The 22985-nt window shown below is 37.9% G+C and overlaps 2 protein-coding genes across 2 annotated transcripts; one reads left to right on the top strand and one right to left on the bottom strand.

The window, feature by feature from the left end:
• The first annotated feature begins 3229 nt into the window (after positions 1 to 3229).
• LOC120443166 (granzyme K-like) lies at positions 3230 to 5123 on the top strand. Its single transcript, XM_039621194.1, has 5 exons — positions 3230 to 3281; positions 3511 to 3652; positions 4179 to 4317; positions 4581 to 4850; positions 4932 to 5123. The coding sequence occupies exons 1-5, from the start codon at positions 3230 to 3232 to the stop codon at positions 5091 to 5093; spliced, it is 765 nt and encodes a 254-aa protein (XP_039477128.1). The 3' UTR covers positions 5094 to 5123.
• A 10862-nt stretch (positions 5124 to 15985) lies between these two features.
• Positions 15986 to 22721, bottom strand: LOC120443137 (granzyme K-like). Its single transcript, XM_039621143.1, has 5 exons — positions 22574 to 22721; positions 22159 to 22300; positions 21009 to 21147; positions 16619 to 16888; positions 15986 to 16494 (listed from the first exon to the last, which is right to left on the bottom strand). The coding sequence occupies exons 1-5, from the start codon at positions 22635 to 22637 to the stop codon at positions 16333 to 16335; spliced, it is 777 nt and encodes a 258-aa protein (XP_039477077.1). The 5' UTR covers positions 22638 to 22721; the 3' UTR covers positions 15986 to 16332.
• Between the last annotated feature and the right edge of the window lie 264 nt (positions 22722 to 22985).

The following is a 22985-nucleotide window of genomic DNA, read 5'->3' as shown; positions in this document are numbered from 1 at the left end:
CCAGGCACCAGGACACCAGCTGAGCCACCTCTTCCCTGTAAGCAGTATCGCGTCGCAAACATGTCTGCCACTAGGGGCGCCATGACATTTAAATACCAGTAATCCAAAAACCATCAGGGTGATTGTGTCCTATAAAAGTTTTTAATATTTTGTAGCTGCTTTAGTTTCCTGCAGTGGATGGGACTAACCACAACTAAAGTTGATGTCCAAGAAGCATTTTTTTTAAAAATTGAAAAACATATACAACAAAAAGAAAAAGGACATGTGGTGATTATAATCTTAGCTTTTAGACCATCTAGAAACACTAACAGTGGCTGAAAGTGTCAGTCATAAATGTACAATGTACATACAGTAACAATGTGGGCTGCAAATAGTTATTTGTGATAAATTTTTGAAACAACAATAAAGTTTTAAGTTTTTATACCAGCATGCATCACTTCCTATATCTCTATTTTGCTGTCTCATTAATTTTCATGGTGAGACCACATCCTTCATGCTCAGTGTCATGCATAAAAAACTGTGGCTTTCAGTGGAATCAACATAGGAAGGAAAAGAAGATATGTTCTATCTGAAAAACTGAAGTGTTTTTATCTTGTGTGTGTATGTTATCTCATGACCACACTGTGGACCAGTGAAATCATCATACTATTCAAACTACTAGACAAATGGTTCAGTCTGAATTAACGTTACCGCAGATTCAAGATTCAAGATCCTTTTATTTGTCACGTACATGGTTATATAAGTATAACACGTAGAGAAATGTGACCTGATGCGCTCCTCGACTGTGCAAAATAGAGAGAGAAAAAACATTATATACAGTAAGTAAGTAGATATATACAAAGAGGACATGTGCAATAAGTGAGTGAATTATATACGTTCATGTCAAATAGAATAAAACAATCTGGAAATTTACAGTTCAAAATTTGGGAATGTACACTGTGTGAGTGGGGTGTTAAAGTGGCTTGTGCCGCAATGAAGTCAGAAGGATCAGGCATGAAATGGGACTAGGAATAAGTGAGCCCTGTCTGAGTTTGTTATGGTTGGTTGTGGGCCCCTCTGTTCTTGTCCGGATGGTGCGGAACCTTCTGCCTGATTGCAGAAGCCGGAACAGTTTATTGCTGGGGTGGAACGGGTCCTTCAGTATCAGAGCTGCTCTCAGATACTGTGGGGACAGAACCCCACAGTGGGGTTCCGTCAGGACCCAGAAGCAGTGCTTGACCTAAAGGGGGACCAGCGTGTGTGGCAAGGTGCTGCTGGATATGCTTTCATTGCTCTGAGATCAGTTAGTTAGTGAGTTTTGTCTTGTTCTTTGTGTATCTTTGATCTACTTTTTACTTTTTTACTATGTGCAGCAACCTGTGTTGTTTTTGAATGTGCTTATAAATAAATTGATTGATTGATTAATTGATTGATTGAGTTACAATCAGTACGTTGTGTAGAAACACAGCTACTATTAGCAAGTAAATGAGCTTCAGTGAGTTATCATTGCAACACATGAGTTTCCTGTTGCTAAAATTTGGTCAACGTGTGATGTAGAGAAGGGCTCCTTTACTACTTTAGCAAGGAAAGCTCTTCTTTTCCCTGCTTTTATTGCAGTCATCTGAAGCAAACCGGAGCACTCATATTTGAGGCTATTTATGTGGAAAAAGAAAAGGGTTTTAAAATTTGTGCAGGGGCACATAGCAAACCTTCTGGCAAAGACATTGATGTGCCATCCTGGAGAAGTTTGACCATCTTTGCAACCTCTGTAGGGTCCAGGTTTCGCTTCATGACGTCAAATGGACAAATGCAAAACTAATGAAAAAATGGCCAGAAAAGATTAGGAGAGAAAAATGTCAGTGGCCTTCATCTGTAAATCCAATCTGGTTTTAGCAGTTATCGCATTGTTGCCCCTCTAGTTGTTAATTTCATTAACACCAAATCAGCTGAGACTGATTTAGTGTTCCTTTCATTTTTTGGAGTGTTATATTAAAACATTATGTCTTTTGTGATCATTTACCTCCACAAACACAGTTTCATTTTTTCAACCAGCTTTATAGTTTTTCTGAATTTAACAGCTTTTAGTAACCCTTGTAAGTATAGCTGAAAATATCAGTGATATACATACACTACACCCAGTGGAAATGTCACATGTAAAGAATCTCCATCACACAGTCATTAAAAAAGGTTGTTATTTATGTTAAATTTGACCACAAGCTTATCAGTTCATGCATCAGTTCCATGTCTCTATTTTGCTGACTCACGGTTACGGCACTTCCTTTGAGCTCAGCATAAAAAAGTTTTGTGCCAAATTGGGTTTCAGTGCATTTAACACCTGATAAAAAAACAAGATAAGAAGACTTATTGTGCCTGAGAAATTTGGGTGTTTCAATGACGTATTTGAACTGTTCTGCTCTGCTTGGAATTATTCAAAGAGTTCATTTAAAAATTGTTGGCTTCTTGGCATGGACCTTAAAGCACAATCTACAAATTTTTTATAGGATTGATGTGTAGGAAGGCTAGGTGTTTGGGATCATTGTTTTGTGATTAAACAACTGTGTTCAAGCTGAAATTGAAGAATTTAGAGGTAGTCCTTTGTCTTTATTACATCCACCTTGTGCACCAGTACCACTGGCTGAAAACAGACCCAGAGCATAATTCCACAACCACCATGCATATTTGAGCGTGGTTGTATAAATGTTAAAATTTTCAGTGGCACACAGGCATATCTGCACCCCCTGAAACTGTGAGCGCCATCATTACATAGCAGCATTACATAGTTTGTAAGTGTGTGTGTGTGTGTGTGTATGTGTGCATTTTTCTATCTTGATGGTGTCCATGACCTGAAAAATGAACCACCCCACGGGGACCGGTTTTTACTGTGGGGAATGAAAATTGCCCATGAGTACAAGCATTGCATTCAATAGAAAATAGGCTGCTGATATGCTTGGTGAAGTTAAAAAAAAGGGTTCCCAGGAAGTTGCTTTTCATGATTCTATGTATGGCCTGCAGGCCATGGATGGCATTATGTGGGAATTTGCACCTGTGGGAACACTGTAGACTGGGTGTTGTGGGACAGATATTAATGATATATTTAACCACAGACTTTGAACGGTTGGGTTTGATGTGTTGATTTTGTTGACTAATCAATTTCCAAGGTCAAACCACAGCTTTCAGCTCAACATATAAATATGTGCATCACAGTGGGTTATAATGCATTCAGCGTCTGATCAAAGAGAGATAAGAAGAAATGTTCTGGTTGCGTAATTTCAGTTGCATGCTCCTTTTCATCATCCAGCCAGGTTAGTAATGTCTTTTGTTGCACTTGAATTTACTGTTTGGTAATTTCGACTTTCATGTAAATCAGCAAATGCAATGTCACATTACTGATGTGTTTTAGTATTGCAAAGCAGTTGGTTCAGAGTGTTTGTTTCACTCACCTGTTCATTACTTTCATTACTTCATTGCTGTTCATTACTTGATAGTCTGCTCGTTTTGTTATGTGACAGGATTTTGTTGTTGTTGTTTTAGGCCATGGTTCTGAGATTATTGAAGGGAAAGAGGTTGAGCCACACTCGCTGCCTTTCATGGCCTATGTGGAAAGCAAAACATCTTTCTGTGGAGGGACATTAATCCATCCACAATGGGTACTGACTGCTGCTCACTGCACTGGGTAGGAGCCCGAGGATTACTGTGTTAAAATGTTCAAATCCAAATATTACACCATTTTTTTAACAGACCATGTAAAAGTTATTTTTTTATTACACCTGCTCCAGAACTACAATGAGAAAATAGGCACTAAAATGTGTCAGTATCAAGTATCCAGAATTTTCAAATGTCAACTAATAAATTTTACTATAATTTTACATGTTAAGTTGATTACATTTAATTGACAGGATAAACATACAAAGTTGGACATGATATATTTAATAAATATATATATATTTATTTATATTTCAATAGATGTTCCATTATATTGTGAACATTATATATTCATGGAGCTGTTGTAGGAAATGCTATTTATAATGGATTTTTTCAATTTATGTTGTTGAAATTCGTTATTTGGCTGACCGACTATACCACACAAATTAATCTAATGCCCAGCCATATGCAACAATCCACATATAATAAGGTGACTGACCTATTAACATTTTATATAAATGAACTATCATCACTAGACTGTGTTTTTTCATTTATAGTGTGAGTCTAGTGATCCTGGGAGTCCACTCCCTCCAGAAAGTGGAAAGAGATTCTTGGCAAATCAGAGAAGTTGTGAAACGTTTTCCTCATCCGGACTATTACAGTGTCTTCCTGGGCAATGACCTCATGTTGCTCATGGTAAGCTGATAATTCAGTGTCCAAAAACAAATGAAGCAAAGATGTGGATGAGTTTATTTTAACCTTATATTATAGATTATGTAATTCAATAAATTGCTGTATATATTTCCCATTTTCCAAATAAAATATATAAATAAAGGACAGGCAGTTCAAGACTTTACCACAGTGTTGCATACATATATTTACTTTGTGGTCAACTATGTAAAGCTAATGTACAGACAGTCATTATCAATATGTAATAGTTATTTTTAACTCTTTTTCAGCTTAACAAACCTGTGGAGTTGACCAAAACAGTGAAATGGCTCGAGTTGGGCAACACTGCCAAAGACCCTCCAGCTGGCAGCAAGTGTCTGGTGGCCGGATGGGGAACAACCGAAAAGACGGACTGGTCGGATGTCCTGATGTCAGTCAATGTGACTGTGATTGACAGACAGAAGTGCAACTCTCATTATTATTACAACAACAGACCTGTTATCACCAGAGGCATGATATGTGCTGGTTCAAATGGTTTAAACAATGCTGATACCTGTCAAGTAAGTATATAAAAAGCATGTATTTTTTCACGCCTGTTAGTTAGTCCAAGAAAAACTATCGTGAATTTGATTTTCCTGCAGGGGGATTCAGGAGGGCCACTGTTGTGCAATGGAGAGCTGGCTGGAGTCACTTCTTTTGGAGATGGTTGTGGTATTATTAACAAACCTGGAGTCTACTCGTTTATCTCGAACAAACAACTCGACTGGATCCAAGAAACCATTAACAGATCTGAAATGTCATGAATCCGCAGGCATCGACCAATATGAGCAAAGCAAGAAGGAATCTTTGATACTTCCATGTTAAATAATATTTGGTCTCTGTAGATCACTTAGTTAACAATTATTCATTTTAGCGTTGCATTTTTTTCTCTTATAGTTTATGATGTTTTAGTTTCTGGTAGGGTTTTGTACTCTGTACTTTACACTGCAGGAACTTAAGGCAGCTACAACGTGGCGTGAACAATAATAGGATTGACCCTCTAAATGAAAAGGAAACAGTCAGTGTGATGGTTTGTGGATTAATGTTTGTCATTTTAGCTGTTGTCACTACAGACTGTTCATAAATCAGGTTATCCTTTTTTCTATAAAACAAGTTTCTGCCAATTGTCTCTTTTTTATGTTCCACTTTTTATAAACTGCTACTGGTAAGAGCAGATGTGACAATTAGGCCCTTAATGATAAGAATATGATAAGAATATGATGAAGAATTGGATGTTTCATAGTAAAATGGAAGTTTGTCCCTGGATTCATCCACTTCTCTGTATCAAGAGGACTTTTTTAAATGAAAAACTCAATATTATGTTAGTCTGTCCTTTATGTATTCTATGACCATGACTGTGTACAGGTGTACAACACACTTTTTATTTACACACTTTTTTTTTTAACACAACGCTCTACGATGTCACAATAAAGCCATAAAGTTTTGCAAAATCACATAAATCACATGCATAAATGTATCTTGCAATTTCAATTTTTTTAAAGCTTATAGAAGTCAGAGATTTCAGCCAGGTCTGCTTCAGTCATATGGGTAAAGATAATAAAATACAACACTGAAGTATGTAATGCTTTAAGGTCACAGGACAAAAGTCAAGGTTACATGAATTAGGAAAAAAGTTTTAATTTCCATTGGATCATCTCCAAACTTTAAAGCAATATATCACTCATTGGGTGACATATGCACTTTCTTTGTTTGATCTTTTTAAAACATTATTTGTTTCAGTACTGCTTTATATAACTTCACAGTGACACAAAAAGAATAATATACTATGCTAGATTTACATCTAGTGCTGATGTTAGCGTATTATCAATGCTGACATCAACATAAAAAAATCAAAGTTTTAGCATAGCCCTTGCCCTGTGTGGGGAGTTGTGTCATAGTGCACACACAAAAAAGCAGAGAGCAACCCCTTGTGGTGCAGTATGAATACTGATTGTCAGTGCCACAGTGAGACTCTGACTCTTTATTAATCCCTGAGGAAATTATGGAAGATGTCAGGGTCATAAAAGTAAAGATGTTAAATTAGTTATTTACTTCAAAAACTCTTTGAAGGCTGTTGAGGGCTGTAGGTGGGTTGTTTGTATGTATAATCAAGTTGCACCTCAACCATATGTTTGTGGTAGGCATCAACAAGCTTCTGGCATAACTCTGGCTTTATATTTTTTCACTCTTTTTGGAAGAATTGGTAGTTTATTTAAAATTGTTGGATTCCTAGCACAAATCGGCTTATTTATTGCCAATGATAAGCCATGATATTTTGGTTTCTGTTAGCTTGCTCCAATTTAATGGATACTGCACAACAGTAGCCCTCTCATGATTTGTCCTTTCCACTGCAGCAACCTAAGGCAGGTAAAATATGGAACAAACATTAATGGGATTGAACCCTTAATTACAGTTTTAGCCTTGGACACAGTCACTGTAATAGCTGATGTATTATTGTTTGGCCTTTTAGCTGAGAGTACACAGATGTGGAAGTACCTGATGCACCTGCAAAGAGAAGCCAGTTCAAAAGTGCTTCAAGCCTGCATTCTTTCTGATGGATCAGAATAGTGACTGCAGAAAAGCTACATGGTTGCTGCTCTTTGTCGCCAACCATTATATTCTTAGTGTTGCCGTGTTCTGTTTGCTATTTTCTATTTTCTTTAAATGTCATGAAATCTGAATTTCCCTTCTTCCAGATAACTGACATATGAAATATTTAGGACATATTCAATGGCACATTGTTTGTGCCATTCCATCAGAGATGGGGACTAACTTACAAGTAACGCGTTACTGCAATCCGATTACTTTTTTCAAGTAACGAGTAATGTAGCGGATTACTATTGCAAAAAAAGTAATTAGATTACTGTTACTTTCCCGTAAGCACGCTGCGTTATGCCGTTACTTAACCGTTATGATTTTGTTTGTGAGTATCTCATGACAATGATGTAAGCCCATGCAACGTCTGTGGCAGCAACAGACATGTGTAGATCACCAATGGATAATATGGAGTGCGGGAGAGAGTATGACCATGCAGCGTTTAAAGCGTGGACGTACTGACATTACTTTGAGTTTGCAAGCCACCACAGGAATGTGAAATTCACAGAGAAACCCCTGGATCCTCCCACTGACATGACAGCTGCGGCACCGGGCAAAGCTCCGACTGCTCCACTCCTGCTAAACAGGTGAAAATAGATTTAAGAGCGACAGGACTTACTGCCGCTGAATCTTTGATTTTTATTTATTTTTTTGTTGTGTTTTACTTGCATCTATTTGAAAGAGTGAGTGTAAACACAAAACATTATTTTATATACTGGAATATGCAGAAAATATGTTTAAATGTTAAACAATTTCTTCAAGTCAAAGACAGTTGCATATAATTTATTTTTTTCTTAATGCAATGTGCAAAGAGTTAAAAGATTAAAACTCAAAACAATTTTTAGAAAGAGACTTTCCATTTGATTCAATTTTATATAATGGACCATGCATAAAAAATAGAATTGGGCTGAAAGGTCTATTGCTTTATTATGTATTCAGGTTTTGTATCATGTTTTTCAAATGTAACTAAGTAACTAATTACTTTTGAAAATATGTCATCAGTAAAGAAATGGGATTACTTAATTGGAGACGGAATCAGTAATTAGTAACTAATTACTTTTTTCAAGTAACTTGACCAACACTGGTCCCCATCCAGCCACTAGACACTTACTTCGGGCTGGAGGGTCACTGACAGTGTTGCTCAACTGGAGGAATTTCACTGTCTTTATATTTTACTGAGAACCCAAAAGAAAAAAAACATGTTGATATTTATATTTTTGGATTAATATTTTCTTCTTTTTTTCCCTATTGATCCCAGTTATTGGTTGTTACACTCCTGCGACAATTAGGTGATTTGAGTTTTTGTGTCCAACTAGGAAAATATATTTATGTATTTTTTAAAATCCTTATTTAATCAGAAAAAAAAATCCATGAGATTAAAAAATCCCTTTTACAAGGATGTCCTGGCTAAGATGAGAAGCAACACAGTGTGCAAAGTGCAAAACAAGTCAAACTGGGTAAAGGGATAAGAGATTCCAACCTCAACCTGAGCTGCAGTTCATTCCAAGACATCAGGCCGAAATAAGACATACGCAGCTTCACCACATGAAGGTCATGCATAAGTTCAGTAAGGAAGATCTATGGTCTCACATTTGGCTAAAACAAAGCTTCACATCACTTCCACTTTCTGATGCTGCTGATTGTGACATCATGTCATGGTTGGGCAGTTCTCTCCGGCCGACCTGCCCATTGTGTCCGTGTGTGTTCTGCGTTTTTCTGTTTCCCCTCTTTTTCCTTCTCCCTGTGTTTGTTTACACTCGCGCTCCCGGATGTTTTTGACATGGAGCGCAGGGGCGGATCTAGAAGGGTGGCATGGGGTGGCAAGTGCCACCCTAAAATGATCCCTTGCCACCCCAAGTGCCACCCCAGTCTTGCATATGACAGTGTTGTTTATTAAAATAAGATAGCATTAACAGTTTGAGCGTAGTTACAGTCAACAGTGACTATAAATGCTAAAACTGAATATATTTCAGAGTGTTCCCCCCCTCAACCGTTAACAAATGGTTCAGCCCATAGTAGGACCGGCTTTTTTCTTGTTTTCAGTAGCAAGCGATGCTTATGATTGTGTCAGAGCACATTTTGAACAACACCATGGGAATTATGGATTTTACACAGGTGGTCGGTTGTTACACTCTGGAAATGGAAGGAAGGTGAGTGTTATTAACCCTCCGTGGTCCACGGACACGCTGCACCTCCAAATCACATGACTGATGTAAGCTGACGTAGCAACAAGCTGCAGCCACGCTGAGTCTCTATTTCAGCCCACATTGTGTTATGTGAAGGCTGTGTGCAGGCAGGAAAAGGACCCAAAGTGCAGACTCCAGAGACAAACGTAAACTCAAACAGCTTTAATGCTGAACTCAAAAGGTAACAAAACTGAGACTTCCAGATAAACTTATACAAACAGAACACACAGCTAGATAAGGGTAGATCGCGACACGGACACAGAGAAACACAGGGCTTAGATACACAGAGGGAGCAATCAGGGAATGAGTAACAGGAGGGAAACACAGCTGGGGCAAATCAGAACTGACGAGACAAGGAAGAAAACTGAACACACTGAGATAAGACGGAGACCTTCAAAGTAAAACAGGAAGCACATAACACAGACTGAACAAAAGACACAGACTCACATGCAGGCACTACAACAGAGGGAACAGAAACGTGGGACTAGGGCAGACACAGAGACATAAACCATAAGATAGAACTCTAACAAAGAAACCAAAGACTAGAAATGATAAATAACATAATAAACTCAAAACTCTGGGTCAACGACCCAGACATCCTAACACATTGAAAGTTTGGACTTCAAAGTTTTTAAATTTTAATTACACGCCAGTAAATCCAGAGTTATGATAATATATATAAGCCACGCTTTTTTCTAAATACTGTCGTCACGTTTTTGTGTGTGTGTGTTTTAAGTGTTTTCTAAGGACAGCGCGAAAACAGTAAAGACAGGAAAAAAAGCCACCTCTTTCCTATCGTTGGAAAAATGCACCATGTCGACCAATTAAAAAAAAAGTCAACACGTTGGATTTGGCTGTTTAAGAAGAGGGAAAAGTTTTGGGAGTGACGGTAACGGCAGCGAGACAGAGCGAGCGAGTGAGAGAGAGAGAGTTTTTAGATGTGGGAGATTTGTGACGTTTAGTGTGGAGTGTATACTTAGTGTTGTGTTGTCTTGTGTAGTTGTTCTGTTGTGTAGTCGTTGTTTTGTTTTGTGTGTCAGTGAGGGCACTAATGAATGTCACAAAGGCACATTTGCAACGTAAACACTGTCACTAAGTAGAAAACCAGCGGAGTGATACACCTCCTGTTGTCAGGCCTGCAGGTTTATCCCTGTGCTGTTCTCCTCTGTCTTTTGGTGGACAAACTTTTTTTTTTTTACTGGCACACATCATTTGTGCGGCATCTTATTGCGACACCTGATTGTTTTCTCATTTTAGTTAGTAATATTTTTAAATGGTTGTACAAAATGAAAAAACGGCAGGTGTATTGGCTGCATTTTAGACAAATAGTTGTATATGTTTACAAAATGTACAATTTATATTTACTCAACATGTCTGTGGGTTTTTTTACAGTAAAAAATACTACTAAGATTTTAAGTTGTTTGTGTGATTTCAGATCAGTAATACTAATGCAGTATGTCAGTGAAAAAAAACAACTAAATACAGTTGAGCTGAAAAGAATGATACCAAACAAGGCAAGGGGAAAAAATAAAAAGAAACAATTTGAGGGTGAAATACAAACGTAAACTCTAAAGGAGTCAAAAATGGCCGCTTGTATTTCAGACCTCAGTGGGTTAATCCAACAAATCATGAAAAATTAGGTTTAAATTTTTGTTCATGACAGTGCAGATTTCTGACATTTTGTGTAATTTAAGCTGTAACAATGTGATTGTTTTCTAACAAAAAACAGTGTGAAACTTAAGTTAGGGGGACGGTTCTGGCTCCGTTCCTCTTCACCATCTACACTGCAGACTTCTCCCACAACTCCACCCAGTGCTTCCTGCAGAAGTTCTCTGATGACTCTGCAATAGTCGGCCTCATCACTGATGGGGACGACAAGGAGTACAGAGGACTGACTCAAGACTTTGTGGACTGGTGCCAGCTGAACTACCTCCAGATCAATGCCAGTAAAACCAAGGAGCTGGTGGTAGACTTCCGCAGGCACAAACATCCTCCACTGCAACCACTGAACATCCAAGGTATGGACATTGAGGCTGTGGACAGCTACAGGTACCTTGGTGTTCATCTGAACAACAAACTGGACTGGACTCATAATTCAGACGCCCTCTACAGGAAAGGGCAGAGCAGGCTGTACCTGCTGCGGAGACTCAGGTCGTTTGGAGTGGAGGGCCCACTCCTGAAGACCTTCTATGACTCTGTGGTGGCCTCAGCCATCTTTTATGGTGTGGTCTGCTGGGGCGGCAACATCTCCGCCGGGGACAGGAAGAGACTGAACAGGCTGATCCGCAGGGCCAGCTCTGTTCTAGGATGCCCTCTGGACCCAGTGGAGGTGGTGAGTGACAGGAGAATGGTGGTTAAGCTGTCATCCCTGTTGGACAACATCTCCCACCCCATGCATGAGACTGTGACAGCACTGAACAGCTCCTTCAGTGGGAGACTGCGGCACCCACGGTGTGGGACGGAGAGATTTCGCAGGTCTTTCCTCCCCACTGCTGTCAGACTTTAACTGATCAAACACACACATCCACAAATGTGCAATAATCTTTTCTGGCATCGTTGTATTTTTACTCAACTGTATATAGCATTTGTACTCTATTTTTTATCTCATTGTATATTTTATTCTATTTTATTCTACTGTATATAGTATTTTATTTTATTCTATTCTGTACAGTTGTGTACTGTATTTATTCTTATTTTATTCTAATTTTTGCTTCATAACTTTTGCACTGTCCACTTCCTGCTGTGACAAAACAAATTTCCCACGTGTGGGACTAATAAAGGTTATCTTATCTTATCTTATCTTATACAGTACATAAGATCAAAACTCACGTTTTATGTAACTAAAGTGTGTAATTATGTGGGCTACAGACAATAATTAAGTTATAGACTATATTTATATGAAAAACGTGTATACTTACTGCATTTGAATCATTTTAACCATATGTAACCTCCTGCATATGTGTTTGGGGGGAAAAAAAGGCTTTGATTTTGCCCCCCCATTTGATTTCTTTGCCACCCTCATGCCACCCTAAGAAAATTTCTCTAGATCCGCCCCTGATGGAGCGACCTCTCCTCTCAGAAGTGTTCCAGCGCGGGAGGCAGCCGCACCTGCAGCTCATCAAGCCATCACCTGCTGTGCTGATTACCTTCTCCATGAGCATCCTATTTAGCAGTACGACTGAGCTTCAGTCAACGATGGATTATTGAGTTTACCCTTGTTAGTATGGCCGTGTTTCTCAGTGTTTTTGAACCCTGCTTGTTGTGAATACCTATGCCGACGTGTGTATGTTTGTTGTTTATTATAGTTGTTTAGAAGTGTTACTACCACCTAGTGGTAACTAAGCAGAACATTTTTTTTGTAGAGGAAGTTGTCTACAGGAGGTAGCGTGCTCTATTGCTTCAGTGGAAAATTGTGATTCTGATGGCAATCTATGCAATCCTGGTGTTAAAGTCCACAATATCGGCTTCATCCGTAAGCTCTTATACATTTAATGTGCATTAAGTTTTAACACTATTTTGAGTTAAATCATTTGGAGGCAAGTAGCTCATTTGGAGCTTGTATTTTCAGCAGACGCTTCATTTGTGGTTATGTTTTAATTGCACTGTGTTAGAAATGTTCCAAGCAGAACATTTCTTTAGATCTCTCTTTTATCAGAGCAGTGGGTCCCTGAATGCACTGAAAACTGCAGTAATGCACAAGCAATGCTTTTTATTTTTGAGTTCAAAGAATGTAGGTTAACCATGAAAATCAATGAGTTAGCTAAACAGAAAAATGGAAACTAATGCGTCATCATTTCAAAGCCTTAAGTCAAATGTTCACATTTATCATAAATAATAAGCATTGTGCACAGTGGATGGAAATATGTAGGAAGGTAACTGAGTTTCATCTACACTTGTAACTAGAGATGGCACGATACCACTTTTTTATGTCCGATACCGATACCGATATCATAAATTTGGATATCTGCCGATACCAATATGAATCCGATATAGTGTGTTTTTTAATCAATAAAACTGTTTTTTTAATACCTTGCTGCATTTTGTATAAGTTCATACTCAAGTTTAAATAAACAACAACACTAAAGCTATTCTGTTATACCTGTATGTAAAAAATACACTGCACCCAAAATATTTCATAGTTCAGCAACACTGATCAATCTAATAAACTTAAACCTGCTCCATCCTCCCTATTCTGGTATTTTAAAGAGTACTTAGCAGAAATATTAAGCAACCTAACTAATAGGGTTGCAAACTCCCAGCAAAAAAAAATAGGGAACCAACCCCCCACCCTCCACCTCATGATGCTTAATCGATGTAATCAACTTTAATTTGATGCAGGGTGAAAAAAAATGCACAGAATTAAATTATTTTTCAAGAATAATTAAATAGATTCAACATCTTTCTTCAACAGAATTGCAGACTGCACAGATGGTATCTTCCCAAAGAAAAAAGTACTATAGCTTACTAGGGTACATTAGACTTAACAGTTACTATATACAGTAATGGACTTCTATACATTTTACATCAGATTAAAACTTTGGGTGTAAGATTCAGATAATTATTTATTAAAAGCTAGACATTTTAAATGAGAATAAGAAAGAAAAGTATGTCTTTGTGCCCCCTTTTCCCTGTTAATGCCCTATCGCCCCCCCTGGCTAAACTTTGCTAGATCCGCCCCTGCACAGTTACCAGCAGTCAGCTACGTAGAAAAGGATCCTGGTGTAGAAAGTAATATTAAATAAATTCTAACAACAGCTTATCAAGGTTAAAGGTGCTGCTGTTGTTCAGCCGCTGGTTTCCTCTTTCTGGTGCAAAGTGGGCCAAAAACAAAGAAGAGAGACAGACTCGCGACAGAAAAGCCGATCAGCTGATCATTAAGCAGTTTCACGATTGAAGTAGCAGCAGGAGAGAGAGAGAGAGAGGCAGTCGCTCCATATATCGGTTGTTAAGCTTAACATGGGAATGCTTTACAAACATTCAGAGATGAACTTACACACTTGCTTTACTTCTCTCTGGGATAACGTCCTCAGAGATGAAATGCTGGTTTGGTAGCGAGGCTACAAATACACACAGCCGCTCTATCACATGACGCACACTGCTCCGATGTGCTACGGTTATGAGCTGAGTTACGCCATGTCGCAAGTTTTGTGAGGTGTTTTTTTATATATTTAATGTATCGGATTACATTTTTAATTTCTCACCGATATCCGATCCAGTAATTTACGTCAGTATCGGACCGATACCGATACGTAATATCGGATCGGTCCATCTCTACTTGTAACCACAAAAACTTTAAAATAATAAATAAGAATTTGTGGAGGTAAACAGGTCAGTTGTATTTAGTGCAGCATATTTTGGTACAGTCTCATATTCTTGTTGGTATTACTGTAATTGTCTTTTGAAGAAATCCATCCTTCCATTTTCTTCCACTTAAATTTAAAACTTTCATAGGGCAAGAGGCGGGGTACACCCTGGACAAGTCACCAGCCCGTCACAGGGCTAACACAGAGGGTCAGACAGCCATTCACACTCACATTCACACCTATGCCCAATTTAGAAACACCAGTTAATCCAACCCCAATAATTGCATGTCTTTGGACTGTGGGAGCAACCTCGAGTACCTGGAGAGAACACATGCAAACACAGGGAGAGGGAGGAGTGCTAACTACAGCATTACCTTATTTTTGATTTTTTTTTTTCCTTGAAGGAAGAAAAAAATCCTTGAAAGAATGAAAATCAAAGATATTAAGTATCTTAGGCATCAAAGTCAGGCTGTAATTACAACTTTTCCTCTGTTTATATTTATTCATAAAGATATGCTATAAGCTATTCACAAGCTATACTAAAGATGACACTTCTATTTAATTGCAGTGCAAACAGCGAAAGAAAGAGAGAAGGAAACATGTCTTTTTCATTGATGCTTCTAGCTTTAATGGTAATATAAATGACAGTGCTCAAAGAATTTTTTATTTTTTTTTTCTATTAAAGCAGAAAAAGCAAAGGTATGCTAATTTTTTTTTTTTTTTTTTTTTGGGGGGTTAAGCACAAATAGAATGAGAAATGAAATAAACAAAATAGCATATTTAGCATGCTTAATTTATCTTTGTCAAAAAAATGTTTACAGATCTCAATTTCAGTTTACATTTGTAATACAGGAGGTTCTGAATCTGTTTGGTTGACAGGCTGAATAATCTCACTTTGCTGCTTCACTTTTATGGGTTTTGTGTGCATTTAAACTGTTACGGGTTCGAAATTGAGGATGAGAGTAAAACAATGATAGTCCAGAAGAGGTCGTTCAAACAATTGACTTTAATGCACGCAGCGTGGAGAGGTGCAAACTGCAAAACAGTTGTACATCTCTACCCAAAATACACTCTAGATTGCTTTTATAACATCAGGGTATTGTAACGCCCCTTCTTGCGTTTACAAGCACATAATTTGCATGTACAGAACATTCATGTATTTAAAGAATTAAATGCAAACACAGAAGTTCCTCCTTGTGGCATACTCTTAAGAATATGGTGATGATCTAAGGCCTTTGAGGTCACCATGGACTGGACATCCTTCTGTCACCTGTAACTAGGCAAACTCAAATACCACAAGAAGCTGAATACATTCAGGCCTTTGCTCAGCTACCATTTTACTGTAACAATATACTCAGCATATGAGTTATGATACATATATATTTAACTCAATCATTTTAAAGTAGTTATAACTGCACCTGTAATAAACATGTTAATATTTGATTATGATAACCCCTATAATATAAATTATAACATAATGCCAGCAGCTTCAATAAACACTTTGATGAAATGATAATTAATGCAATGATAAGATGATGGTTATGTAAAATAATCCCTGTAATTCCACAAAACAAATAATTTTTCTGTGTTTTTACTGCAGCAGTGGCATTCATCTGCAGCAACCAGGAACGTTCCTGCTTGGGAGTACTTTAAGTTGTTTGGAAAAAATGGTTTCTGGGATAACAATTTTTATGTATGGTTATTCTAACTATCACGGTCACTGTGTCCATTTTTGTATACACAGTACTTAAAAATTATAGCAAGCAAGTAGAAAGTAAAATATAAAATATAGAATCAATGAGCCGTTACTATAGATATTGCTCAAGTAAGGGGTCTATGGTGATAGCTGTGGTAGATTTGACAAAAAAGCATCAAAGATTCCCTTCTTGCTCAGCTCATATAGATTGATGCCTGTGGATTCATAACATTTCAGAAAACCTCATTGTATTTTTGATCCAGTAGAGTTGTTTCACTGAGAGAAATGAGTAGACTCCAGGAAAATTGTTGCCGCAATCCTTTGGTCCAAATGAAGTGACCCCAACCAGCGCTCCATTACACAGCAGTGGACCTCCAGAATCCCCCTGTAGCAAGAATAAATACATGATAGTCTTTCTTTGACCAACTTACAGGTATGAAAATGCCAAAAAAAAGTTGCTGAGCTCAATGGCTTTTCAAGAAGAAAAACAATGCATTATTGATACTTACCCTACATGTATCACCCTCATCTAAACTATTTGCACCAGCACATATCATGCCCTTGGTGATAACAGGGTTTCCGTTGTAATAATGACCAGAGTTGCATGTATGTCTGCTGACCACAGTGACATTGACAGACAGGAGAACATCTGATATTTGGTTGTTTTCAGTTACTCCCCATCCAGCCACCATACACTTGCTTCCAGGTGGAGGGTCTCTGACAATGTTGTTCAGTTGGAGGGGTTTCACTGCCTTGGTTAGTATCACTGGTTCCTTAAGCTGAAAAATAATTAAATGGAAATATTTAGTGTTGGGGATAAATGGAATACACGAACCAGCATTACGTTTTTAAAATACAAAATTCAGTTCAATTCAATTCAATTTTATTTATATAGCGCCAAATCACAACAAAAGTCGCCTCAAGGCGCTTTATATTGTACAGTAGATAGCACAATAATAAATACAGAGAAAAACCCAACAATCATATGACCCCCTATGAGCAAGCACTTTGGCGACAGTGGGAAGGAAAAACTCCCTTTTAACAGGAAGAAACCTCCGGCAGAACCAGGCTCAGGGAGGGGCGGCCATCTGCTGCGACCGGTTGGGGTGAAAGAAGAAAAACAGGATAAAGACATGCTGTGGAAGAGAGACAGAGATTAATAACAGATATGATTCGATGCAGAGAGGTCTATTAACACATAGTGAGTGAGAAAGGTGACTGGAAGGAAAAACTCAATGCATCATGGGAATCCCCGGCAGCTCACGTCTATTGCAGCATAACTAAGGGAGGATTCAGGGTCACCTGGTCCAGCCCTAACTATATGCTTTAGCAAAAAGGAAAGTTTTAAGCCTAATCTTGAAAGTAGAGATAGTGTCTGTCTCCCGAATCCAAACTGGAAGCTGGTTCCACAGAAGAGGGGCCTGAAAACTGAAGGCTCTGCCTCCCATTCTACTTTTAAATACTCTAGGAACAACAAGTAAGCCTGCAGAGCGAGAGCGAAGTGCTCTAATGGGGTGATATGGTACTACAAGGTCATTAAGATAAGATGGGGCCTGATTATTTAAGACCTTGTATGTGAGGAGCAGGATTTTGAAATCAATTCTGGATTTAACAGGAAGCCAATGAAGGGAAGCCAAAACAGGAGAAATATGCTCTCTTTCTAGTCCCTGTCAGTACCCTTGCTGCAGCATTTTGGATCAGCTGAAGGCTTTTCAGTGAGTTTTAGGACATCCTGATAATAAAGAATTACAGTAGTCCAGCCTGGAAGTAATAAATGCATGAACTAGTTTTTCAGCATCACTCTGAGACAGGATATTTCTAATTTTAGAGATGTTGCGCAAATGGAAGAAAGCAGTCTTACATATTTGTTTAATATGTGCATTGAAGGACATGTCCTGGTCAAAAATGACTCAAGGTTCCTCACAGCATTACTGGAGGCCAAGGTAATGCCATCCAGAGTAAGAATCTGCTTAGATACCATATTTCTAAGATTTTCAGGGCCGAGTACAATAACCTCAGTTTTATCTGAATTAAGAAGCAGAAAGTTAGCGGCCATCCAGGTCTTTATGTCTTTAAGACATTCCTGCAGTTTAACTAATTGGTGTGTGTTACCTGGCTTCATGGATAGATAGAGCTGCGTGTCATCTGCATAGCACTGAAAATTTATGCTATGTCTTCTAATGATGCTGCCTAAAGGAAGCATGTATAATGTAAATAGAATTGGTCCTAGCACTGAACCCTGTGGAACACCATAATTGACCTTAGTGTGTGAAGAGGACTCTCCATTTACTTGAACAAATTGGAGTCTATTAGATAGATATGATACAAACCACTGCAGTGCAGTACCTGTAATACCTACAGCATGTTCTAATCGCTCTAATAGGATATTATGGTCAACAGTATCGAACGCAGCACTGAGGTCTAGCAGGACAAGCACAGAGATGAGTCCACTGTCAGAGGCCATAAGAAGATCATTTGTAACCTTCACTAAAGCTGTTTCTGTGCTGTGATGAGCTCTGAAACCTGACTGAAAAGCTTCAAATAAGCCATTCCTCTGCAGATGATCTGTTAGCTGTTTGACAACTACTCTTTCAAGGATTTTTGATATGAAAGGAAGGTTGGAGATTGGCCTATAATTAGCTAAGACAGCTGGGTCTAGAGATGGCTTTTTAAGTAAAGGTTTAACTACAGCCAGCTTGAAGGCCTGTGGTACATAGCCGATTATTAGAGATAGGTTGATCATATTTAAGATCGAAGAATTAATTAATGGCAGGACTTCTTTGAGCAGTTTTGTAGGAATGGGGTCTAAAAGACACGTTGATGGTTTGGAGGAATTAATTATTGAAGTTAACTCAGAAAGATCAATTGGAGAAAAAGAGTTTAACTTAACATCGATGGTATTAAAAGTAGCTGTAGATAATACTACATCTGTGGGATGATTATTGGTAATTTTTTCTCTAATGATAAAAATTTTATTTGTGAAGAAGTAAGTAAGTAAGTAAGTAGTAAAATATGAGTAACTGTATTCCGTTACAGTTTAAAAAGGTGGTATTCAGAATACAGTTACTTTGTTGAAATAATGGATTGGATTGCATTTATATAGCGCTTTTCTAGGCACCCAAAGCACTTTACAATTCCACTATTCATTCACTCTCACACACTGGTGGAGGCAAGCTACAGTTGTAGCCACAGCTGCCCTGGGGCAGACTGACAGAAGTGAGGCTGCCATATCACGCCCCTCTGGCCATCACCAGTAGGCGGTAGGGTAAAGTGCCTTGCCCAGGGACACAACAACCAGGACCGAGATAGCAGGGGGATCGAACTGGCAACCTTCCGGTTACAGATGAGCTTCCCAATCCCCTGAGCCACGGTCGCCTCGTGGGATTACACGGCGGTCTTTTCCTTTTTCATGTGTGAGGGTATGCCTAACACATCAGTGGAAACCCAAACAAAACACACATTAAGAGGCTCTAATGCCTGGGTCTCAATCTCGTGGCCCATGTCACCTCTACTTGCAGCCATAAAATGACCTGAAGAAATATTTTTAAAAATTACTGTTCAAAAAATGATCTAATATGAAGACAATAGGCAGAGTGTTACAGGCATAGTCCTAAAGAATGTAGCCTCACGGTCAGTGTAGCCCCATTGCAAGTAAGCTATTAAGACTCGACTGTACACTTTGTTTTTCTCTGAAACAATAAGTTCAGTTGGAGCAGCCTTTCAACGCCTCTCTCTGTCTCTCGCTATAGCAAAGTTGACCCAGACAACAAAGTAAAGCTAGTTTTCGGCTACGAGGCCGACACAGAACCTGACGTATTAGCCGGAGGTCCTTTACTATGGTTCTGTGCCGCGGACCTGTTTTATATACACCCAGAAAAAGTGCAGCCTAATGGCCACCTTACTGTTACTCATTTTATATTAAGAATTAAAATAGTTGATATTGGTATGGCGACTATCCTTCAATAATAGTAATAAATCAATCAGCAATAGCACATTCATGTAGTTGTAAAAAGCTTGATAATATATTAAGTAATCCAAAGTATTCAGAATACGTTACTCTCATTGAGCAACGTAACGGAATACATTACAAAATACATTTTGGGGCATGTAATCTGTAGTGGAATACATTTTAAAAGTAACCTTCCTAACACTGGAAATATTACATATTGATAATGACTGCTTATATTTGACCTTTACAGAGCTGGTCATGAATTAAATATTCATGTAGCACTATGCTAAAATCTTGAACCACAACTCAAACCTGCCACACAAAACTTTTATTTATTGTTCTTTGTAGTGGACAGTATGTACCTCATATTTTCAACCAATGTCCATACTTCAGCAAATAGAGGATGATGGAGAAAAAAAGAAAGAAACTATGGAAGGGGAATCTGTCTTCCTATTGTCAGGGGTAGAGGTAGAGGAGAAAGACCAAGCATCAGAGCAGGAAGGTGAAAGCTCAGAGGACACATCAGCTTTTGATGAGCCTGAACTGGGACCTACGGCCCATTTTAAAAGGAGCAATTTACTGCAGGTCTCTGACATTTTTAGAAATTACAAAATGCCCACAATGGATTCTGCCTGTTGTCATTTTGCTCCTTCTCAGGCTCCTCAAAAGCTTGTATGTCCTCCTTCTGAACTTTCACCTTGTTGCTCTAATGTCTGGCCCTCCTCCACTTCATCCCCTGACAGTTCTAAATATGACTCTGCTTCATCATATCATTTTGTGATCTAACAAGACCTTATGTCCACTTCAAGGGATAGAAGATAAATTAATAACAAACAATAAGACACAACATGTTTCTTTGAAACAAAAATCTAATTATCAAAGTATTTTTCTTCTGGGTTTCAGGCTAACTTTTGCTTCACTTGGTATTGATCAGTGAATTATCAACTTACCTTGAGCAACATGAGGTCATTGCCCTTGAATGCACTGTAATAGCCAGGACGAGGAAATCGTTTCTCAACCTCTCTGACCTGCCAAGAATCAACTTCCACTTTCCTGAGGGAGTGCGCTCCCAGTATCACTAGAATCATACTGTAAACAAAAACAGTTCATGTATATAAAATGGTAATAGGTCAGGAGTGTGTAAAACAATCATAAAATAATAATAGTTCCCTCATTATATATGGAAAATTCCACCCGTGCTGTTATTGAGCCTTAAATGAATTTCAAGATATTTTCCCAAAGCTGAATGAAAATTTCAACATTACAAAAATGTTTTAGATTATGAAATCTATTACATATTTCATGTGTATGTAGCTGTGATGTCTGTTATTCTTTAACTGAGTGCAATTTTGTCTCTCGGACAATGACTAGTGCAAACAAAATACTCTGTGAAGATACAACATACAATAAAATGGACAAACTATAAATAAAAATAACTTATTTCCCAATGTTTTAAATGTTGTATATTAATCCTCTCCATTCATTTTAAACAATTTTACATTAATAATTATAATAGATATAATAAAGAAATTAAACTTTGTATAGTCCTTCTGTTTTTTTTTTGTTTGTTTGTTTTGTTTTTTTACGTTTTTTTTTTTTTTTTGTCTGATGAAAATTCTTTCATATTTCTGTATACGATTTATTTGACCTGTATTTTTTGTGTTCTAAAAACTCAATAAACACATTGTTGTAAAAAAAGTAATTATAATGAAGTGTTTTATATGACGCTTGAAAAGATTCTGGACAAAATAAACTGACACGTTTTAGTGTCTACTTTCTTGTTCCAGTTCTGAAGCAAGTCTAACATAAAATACCTTTAAAGAAGATTATTGTGTGTTTGTTATTTAAAAGGCACCTTTTATATGTATTTATGAATATTTTGAAGGCTGGATTAGAAATGTTTTTTTTTGTCATTTCTTGGAGTGTAATCAACCTCTGGTTTCATTAATCTACCAAGCTGTCAGATCAAGTCATGTCTTACAGACCTTTTCCTTGTGATCTCTTGTTAGATCTCTTTATGTATTATCATTCACACAGTCAGTTAAACATAAATATTGCAATATTTTGATTTGAAAGTTTAAGAAAAGTAAGCGTTCCTACTCAGTGCAGTGGGCAGCTGTCAGGACCCATTGTGGATGGATTAATGTCCCGCCACACATAGCTCGTTCACTTCTCACATGAGCCATGAAAGGCAGTGAGTGTGGCTCAACTTCTTTCCCTCTAATAATCTCAGAGCCATGACCTAAAAAAAAAAAAATAAAAATCCAGTCACATAACAAAATCAGCGCATCATGAAATCAAAAACAGATGAGTGAAACAAACACCCTGTGACAACTGTTTTGTAATGCTTTATACACATGTAATGTGTGTTTTACATGTCACATGTAATAGATGTAATACATCAGTAATATATCTTTCATACATTACTGATGTATTACATTCAAATTGTTTCCATGATGGACAAAGTATATTATTTTAAAAATACATTTAAAATAAAATAGAAGAAATTACTTGCCTGGCTGGATGATGAAGAGAAACATGCATGAGACGAAAACACTGAAATTCCTCAGGCAGGACATTTCTTCTTACCTCTTTGATCAGATGTTGAATGTTGAAACTCACAGTGACGCTCAGTTTTATATGTTGAACTACAAGGATGTGGTATGACCACAGAGTTAATGAGTCAGAAAAATGAACATATGCACACAAATGTATATATAAACACACACACACACACACACACACACACACACACACACACACACACTGTTACGGCCGTAGCAGTGGGGCCGTGGAAGTGCCTTTTTTCATTGTTGTTTGTTTGTTGCTGTCTTTGTTGTAGTGACCTTTTTCCTTTTTGTTGTTAGTGATAAAACGGCATTGCAGTCTCTTTGTGTTAAGCTTATTCATAAAAAAACATTCATATA

This window comes from Oreochromis aureus, linkage group 12, assembly GCF_013358895.1.
Source record: "Oreochromis aureus strain Israel breed Guangdong linkage group 12, ZZ_aureus, whole genome shotgun sequence".
Classification (NCBI taxonomy): domain Eukaryota; kingdom Metazoa; phylum Chordata; class Actinopteri; order Cichliformes; family Cichlidae; genus Oreochromis; species Oreochromis aureus.
Note: the sequence above shows the minus strand (reverse complement) of the source record. Positions and strands in the feature narration are given on the sequence as shown.